The sequence below is a fragment of the Myotis davidii genome, unplaced genomic scaffold, assembly GCF_000327345.1.
Source record: "Myotis davidii unplaced genomic scaffold, ASM32734v1 scaffold184, whole genome shotgun sequence".
Classification (NCBI taxonomy): Eukaryota; Metazoa; Chordata; class Mammalia; order Chiroptera; family Vespertilionidae; genus Myotis; species Myotis davidii.
In genome coordinates this window covers 6,514,952-6,522,608 of record NW_006297021.1, presented here as the reverse complement: position 1 = coordinate 6,522,608, position 7,657 = coordinate 6,514,952, and the positions used below count along the sequence as shown (strand labels likewise).

Here is a 7,657-nt window from a genome sequence, read left to right as displayed (position 1 = left end):
GGTACATTGTTATTAACTTAATTAGGGTACTCCTAAGGCTTAGGAAGAGCCACACTCAAGGAGCCAAAGAGCCACATGTGGCTCACGAGCCGCAGTTTGCCGACCACGGGTCTAGGCCATAACCCCACCACCACCTGCCACAGCGTCCGTCCACTCAGTCCTCACTGGAGCCGGGCATGGACTCCAGGGAGTGCTGGCCTCTGACTCTGCCTGTCACCTTGCCTCTCCCATGGTGGGGCTAAGACAATGCCCCTGATCTTCACGACTTTCCTGTTTCCCATACTCCTCACTGGGGACACGTGGGAGCTTCCAAAACTGTCCCCTCCCAGGACAAACCGTGGGGAACCAGCAGGGTGGGGCAGTGGGGACCGTCACAGGCCCCCTGTCTCATGGCCTCATCATCTCAAGTCCACGGCAGCTGCTGCCCACAGGCCTCCTGTCGTCCTCAATGAGAAACAGGGTACACACCTGCCTTATGGCTCCGGATTCGCCCAAATTCACGCATACTCCTGGCCCCGACCTGTCTGAGGTTTTGAACCAGTGAGGGGAGCCAGGACGCCTGTCCGGCTGCTGTGGGCACTTGTGATTGCAGCTGGAACCCCAGCGCCAAAACATGCATCCCTTCGCGGAGCTACTGAAAGAAAGTACGTCGGAAACCCTGAGACCAAAGAAATGAATGGCTCCACCCGGCATTACACTTGTGGTTCAGGTGTCACGTTCAAGTGTTTTGTTCTGGGAAAGATCCAAACTTAAAGGTCAGGAAGCTAAAGAGCAAATGTTACATTTGACCTAGAAAACCTGAGAAGGTTAAAATGCAGAGCGACGGTGGAGAACCTGAGAAGCAACCCAGCCTCCCTCCAGCATCAGGGGAGGCGTGGGAATGGGCAGCACCGTTATGTCTGGACTGGAGGGTAAAGGCGGGGTTCCTACAAGGAGGCGCCAGTGGCAGCTGTTGGAGAAGCACCGAACCCCCAGGTGTCCCCACTGCACCCCACACTGTCACGTGCCCCAGGGCACTTCCCCATCGGCCGGGTAGTCTGCGGAGAGGGTGAACCGGCATCTCTGACCTGGACTCAGGAAGCCCAGTGGGGAGCACGTGTACCCCACTACAAAGGGTTCCACTAAGTACGAATGAAACACTCGTGAGAAAAGCGCTCACCTACGCAACCTCGGTAAACTGCACTATTTGCCCCAGTGCCTCGTAGGGCAGAAAGGGCCTCATTCCCACTGCTCAGCTGCCTCCTCGCTACAGAATGTGAAAGCTTCCCACCACGTGCAGACCCCGCTCATCCTCCGCCCTCTTGGTCCAGCGCCTGCCTGTGACTCTGCCCCTCCAGGTCCCTTTCCAGCTCAGGGTTCCCGCTCTGGTTCTCTCTGCCCCGCACGCACCCTTCTCAGCTTGCAAACACGCTCAGGTGGCCATGCCATTCTAAAAACAGCCCTTGCCCTCACATCTGCTCCTTCCCACGCTGCCTGCTGTCTCTCTGTGTCCATCCCTTTAGCACCCAAAGGTGTCAGATTAGACCACTCCCTTCCCCAGCATCCCCACCATAGGCCTTCTTCAAGTGGCAACCAGCTTCCCAAGAGCCAAGGCGAGTGGCGGTCCTCAGTGAGTCGTGAGGTTCGTTTTTCTGAATAGACACAACCAAGTTGTTTCCTGAATAGACACACCGGAGGAAGCTTACAGAAGGCTGGCCTGGAGGTGTTTGCATTCGGATCAAACCTTTGAGCTGTCGGAGGCCCACAACCCAGCCAAGGCTCCCTAAGTCACCGGCACAGTGGCCCCCTTTCTCTGGCCAAAGCACGAGGTTCAGGACAAATGCCCACTCTTGTTACGTGCGAGGAGCGGTGTGGTTACTGTCGCATATACTGTGGATCTCAGCTATGACTAACCACAGCTTGTGATCTCAGGATTAAGAAAAGATCTTCGGAAGCTAAAGAACCCAGAAGTATTTCGGTCGGGCACTCCATGGCTAAGAATAGACCGGCCCAGCCTGTTTGGGTGCCTGCTCTCGCGCTGGTTCCGGATTCCTGGACCCGCAGCTGTGCGTCTGCAGGTGAAAGTGCATTCTCTAGGGGAGCTACTATCTGAAGGCCTTGCTGTATTGTGACGCCCAGATGTTCTCCTTGGCAGTACAGATTCCCATCCTGCCCTCCAGCACGGCACTTCACAGGCAAAGAAAGAAGCAGCTGACGTCTTCAGGGCTGCCATGTGTGAGCGAGAAGGCGTCTTCCACTGAGGCTGAGTGAACAGAATGGTCTCAGCACACTGAGGAGGTTGTCCTGGGGAGGGTGATGTCCGATCAGGAAACAGGAACTTCAGCTCTGGCATTCACGATAATTGCCTCTATAGTTCGTAAAATGTGGATGAAATATTGTCCTGTCTCCTTGAACTGTAATTTGTTATGGGGGAGGGGGAAACCTTAAAATAAAATGATTTGGGCAAAACCAGGGCTTCGGAATCAGGAAGCCCAGCGCTGACCAGTCACTGAGTATTTGAAAAGTCCCTGACCTTCCCCTATGTCAGTGTCCCCCACATAAATCTGGGAAACAACCTTTATTCTCATATAATTGCACAATTTCCAACACCACTGAGTCTACGCAAGAGTCGTTCATCAAAAGCTGAAAGACTGGGAGCCTCATTGCATTAGGGAGGGGACTTAACATCCCAGGACAGCTGTCTTGACTCTAAACTGTGTTTCCCGATGTGAAATGGGACGGTGAACCGGTCAGTGTCCGGGAGCAGGAACAGTGACAGGTGGGCCCCGGCGAGTGTCACACATGCTCACGTTCGGGCCAGGTTTTCCAGAGCATCACGGCCCTTCATTTCTATCGCTGAAACCTGAGCGCTCCACAGCAGTCGGGGGCCCACGGGGCCCTGCGGGGCCAGGCTTCTCGGGGCCCACGCGGGAGGACGGGGTTTTCTCACTGTGGAAGGCCGAAGGGGACTTCTTTATCCCACCCCTTGTGTCTCTTCTAATGCATGTGCTCCGCAAGCGAATGTCATTGCACTTGGCTTTAGCACCTTGGGAATGAGGAACTTCAGGCTCAAATGGTAGGATGGTAGGATGGCAGGGCACATAAGGAAACACATGACAATGTAATGACGCAGATAGCTGGTGTGGGACATTATTCTCTACAACAAAGGGAGGGGCAAGCGAGTGACAATGGATATGGACGCCTACCTGACAGTTTATGAAAATCAGTTCCAGGTGAATAGCAAATCTAAGCATGAAAGGCGAAACGATACAGCACTTCTATAAAAGCATGGAAGAGCCATTTCATGCCCTTGCAAAAGCAGACTTGGGGCGTCCAATCCCAAGGAGGGAAGGAGGGCACCCACCTGTGGGGAAGGCGGCCTCAGTGTGCAGAGCTCGGGGGGAGTGCACGTGGCCCTGTGTGGGAATGGCTGGTATGTGGTTTCACAGCCCAGAGGGTGTGGGTCTTCCCCCCAGAGGAGGCAGCAGAGGATGGCAGAGCCCAAGTCAGGTGAGGAGTGTGTCCAGGAGGAGAGGAGGCCCAGTGCAGGGTCCAGAGTCTAAACAGAGCAGGAAGGAAGGGGCCATGCAGGGTCCTGAAACCTGAGTGGGATGACCTCGTGGGGGCTCAGGTGAGAGACTGGCATTGAGAGAACAAATATTTACGAGGGCCTTGCTCACATCTATATATCTATATATATATATAATATGCAAATAGACTGAACGGCAGAACAACCGAACAACCAAACAACCGGTCGCTATGACATGCGCTGACCACCAGGAGGCACGTGCAGAACATGGCAGGCATCAACAGCAGGCAGCAGAATGCGGAACATGGTGGGCATCGGCCATGGCAGGATGGTGGAGCAGGTGAGCAGGGGCGCCAGACCAAGGCGGGGCTCAGGTTGCTGTCATTGGGGTGAGCCTCTGGCGGTTACTGAAAATTCTTTGCTCCCACGTGCTGCAGTTGCACCTGGCGCTTACACCTGCTACCAGCACCGGAGCTGCTGCTCACACCCGCTGCCGGCGCCTGGTGCCGGTCCCGATCACTCCTCATGGCTTCTCCACCTCTCCCTGCTCCTGAGGGACAATCAGGGCCGGCAGCCACCTCTTGCACCCGCTGCCAGCGACAGCCCTGCTCACACCCACTGCCAGCGCTGGCCCCAATCGCTCCATGCCATCAGTGGGTGTGAGCGGGGCCGGCGCAGTCAGCACATGGGAGTGGTGGCAGCAGGACCCGGGCTGCCGGCAGACAGGGGACCGGGGGCCACAGCAGGAGGGGTCAGGCAGGGGTGCAGAGGATGGGCCGAGACCCACCCCTTTGCCCACCACGGCCTTGTGGCCCACAGTTCCTTTCAAGGTGCACGAATTCGTGCACTGGGCCCCTAGTAAGTGTATAAAGGATAAGAAGAGTCAACTTTCTCACTGTTGGTAAATTACAAACATGGAAATGGAGAAAATGAGAAAGACCACTGTGATGTTAAACCAGGGGTATTGTGAACACATGGGATTCAAGATAGATAGATAGATAGATAGATAGATAGATAGATTGATAGATAGATAATACAGGTGTGTGTGTGGATGTATGTGTGTGTGTGTAAATGTAAATACACGTGCACACAGACATTCCCTGGCTCTGTCCACTAAGACGGCCTGCGAGCAGCTATGCCTGGGTAGCCACGTGCAGGCTTAGCACTCACATCCTGGCTGTGGAAAACCATTCTCCTCTCAAAGAGGCAAAGGCTCCTTGAGAAATGGCCGGCTCACAGGCAGGGCAGCAGAGGACGGGAGGAGCCTGGGAGATCTGGTCCGTGAAGAACACGAAAAGGTGCTCCAGGACTGAGGGAGACGGGTTGGAAGTACACAGAAGCCGGCTCGAGAAACTCCCACGGGCCCCGTCAGGGACAGGTAAGCAGCCGTGTACACCAGGTTCACCACAGACGAGAATCCGCTTTCACCCACTGAGTAAAGTAGGAACTGCCGAGTCCGTGAGACCCTGCGTGGAGACACGTGTCATGACAACTGCATGTGCAAGATTCTGGACGGGACCCTTTACTTGTGTAAAGGGCATCATTGGGAGAACGGGTGAAACTTGTGTGGGGTCTGATGACAGATGCCAAGTATGCATCGATGTTAATTTCCAAATTGCAATGCTCTCTTGGGCCCACTGAAGTGTGTCCATGTAATCCGGAGTACTGAGCCATTGTGTAGCGGGGGGTATTTTGGGTCTACATTTTCCCTTCAAAATCTGTAATGGATGTTATTGCAAAATTAACATCTACTCATTTAAAACGTTTACTTACAGAGCGCCATTTTCTGAGCGGGACAAAAATGAACTGTGGGCCAACCAGCCCTTAGCTGACCCCTCTGGCCTCCAAGGGCACAGGCACCTCAGCGAGGGTTTGCCCAGGGTGTTAGCATGCGGCCACAGCTTTAATGTGTATTTTAATGCATCGCTATGTTAAGTTCATTATTGGAAATAGGTGTCTTCTCTTACCCACAGCAAACCAAAGCCCTTTACAATATTGGTCTTGGGCCGTTCACACCCCCACAGCTGAAACTGCTCTGATGAAAGCGTTGAAATAAGAGGAACAAGACAGCGTAAAGCAAACAATGAAACTGAGATTTAAAAAAAGGCAAAAGCCCCTAAGTGTTTGCCTGTCTCCACACATTCCCTTTTCTCAGCCCAGCTTTGGGCCAGCAAGTTCTGGGCCAACAGGAAGACGGGGAGGAGAAAGCCGCCCTAGGGAGCCGGTCCCCAGGTTGTGGGGGCACAGCAAAGGGTGGACCTTCTCACCTGCAGCTGTCCCAGGAGTGGCTGGGGGTAGGGTTGGGGGTGGGGAGTCCCGGGCCCAGGACCCCGGTCCCCAGCGCGCGCCTTCCTCCTCTCCCTACCCCCACCCATGCTTGCGCCCACGTGCGCAGGTGGCGTCCAAGCCATCCGGTTACTAGGCAACGGGCTGCCCCAGCGGGAAGCTACTGAGCGGAATGCAGGGGAGAAGGCAGTTGGGAAGAAAAGAGAGCTTGAGCAGCAGAAATGCGCCCGGGTAAGAGCCTGGACCGGGTCAGTCCCTTGAGGGGAATCTGTGGTCAGTGGGTGGGGGGTGGAAGGGGCAGCCTCCCCGGGCGCGGCCCCTTCATCCCCCTAGAGCTCTAGACTCTAGACTCGAGTCTAGACCATCCCATCTAGACCATCGGTCTTCCTGAGTAGCCGCACACCCGCACACCGGCCCACCCCAGGAAAGTGCCGCCTCCATCCCTGCGCCAGGCTACAGCTTCCAGCCCCCAAGCCGCCGGTCCAGCCGCCGCTGCGTGGCCCCAGCGCGCCCTCTGGTGGCGCTTAGAGCATCGGCGTCCCGAATCCCCGCGCCCCGCCTCCCTGCTCCCAACACCAAAAGCCATGTCTGGTTCTGCTGCAGAAAAGCATCATCAGGAAAGGGATGAAGTTGACTGCGTCCTCCTTTCAGCGTCCAAGATCCTAAACTCCTCTGAGGGGGCAAAGGAAAGTGCTGGCAGTGAGACAGGTAAACTCCCGGGACCACAGCTCCCAGGGCGAGGGCGTGAGAAACGCGTCTGGGCATCGGGTCAATTGCTTAAATCCACTGGCGCAATTGGGGTGCTCCCAACACATGCGTACTCCCAGCAGCTAGAAAACGGGACAGATTAAGAACAGCAAAAACGGCGCATCACTCTGTGCCAGATGCTGTTCAGAGCATTTAAATGTATCAACTCATTTGATTCCACAACAACCCTATGCAGTAGGTACTCCCATTATCCCCATATTAGGAGTGAGGAAACAGGCACAGAGAGGTCCACACACTCCCAAGGTCACACAGGTAGCAAGTGACAGAGCCCAGCGCTCAGTGGGTTGGTGCAGATCCAGGCCTTAAACACCACACTGCACTATACCGGTTCTCTCATCACCAGACAGGAACTGTTGATTTTTTTCGAGACACCAGAAAGACATATCCTTTTTCCAAAAGCAATACTTCTTATAGTAAATATTTACGGATGGACGACAGGGCATTCTGTGGGGAGGGTGTTTGAAATAACCACAGAGCTCCATCCACAAGCTCCACATGAGCGTGCAGAGGGCGTGTGCAAATACCCAGCCAGCGGGGGCATCGGAACATGGGAGTCTCTTGCCGAGGCTGCAAGAGACTTCTCAGAGGGCCTGGGGGTCAGCGTGACTGCCAGGGAGGGAGCAGAGCACCGTGGGTGGAAGGCGCTATCGAGCTGATGGGCCAGGCTCGGACCCCCGGGGTCACATAACCTACATGTGGAATGTGGGTGATCCAGGCACAGAGGTGGGGAGAGAAGGGGTGACCCCGAGAGCGGATACCAGCACGGATTCCTGCACCCAAGACTTCCTGTGCGCACTGTGACCTAATCTTCCACAGGCTTCAGAGTAAATCCCCCAGACCTTCACTTAACCACCTCAAAGCCATTCCACTGTAATTACCTTGTTTCTCACTTCTGACACGTCCAGGGGACACAGCTAGAGAATTGACGTCTAACGTAGGATGAACCCTAGTTCGTGCATTCCCGGGAGTGGGAGCTTCTTCAGGGCTGGGCCCTGAGCTCCTCCGTGGTCTGCACCCCTCCCAGTACTGTGCCTGCTGCGGGGACCTAAATGGCCGTGTAGACTGTGGTTCTCTCTCCTGTGCCTTTCTGCGATA

General features: G+C 55.2%; 1 protein-coding gene across 1 annotated transcript in view; it reads left to right on the top strand.

The window, feature by feature from the left end:
• Positions 1 to 5,881: 5,881 nt before the first annotated feature.
• CCDC110 (coiled-coil domain containing 110) overlaps positions 5,882 to 7,657 on the top strand; it is a 12,349-nt gene continuing 10,573 nt past the window's right edge. The window contains exons 1-2 of the mRNA XM_006772721.1: positions 5,882 to 6,025; positions 6,190 to 6,502. Of these exons, the coding sequence (XP_006772784.1) occupies positions 5,882 to 6,025; positions 6,190 to 6,502 (457 nt within the window). The remainder of the gene's footprint in view (positions 6,026 to 6,189; positions 6,503 to 7,657) is intronic.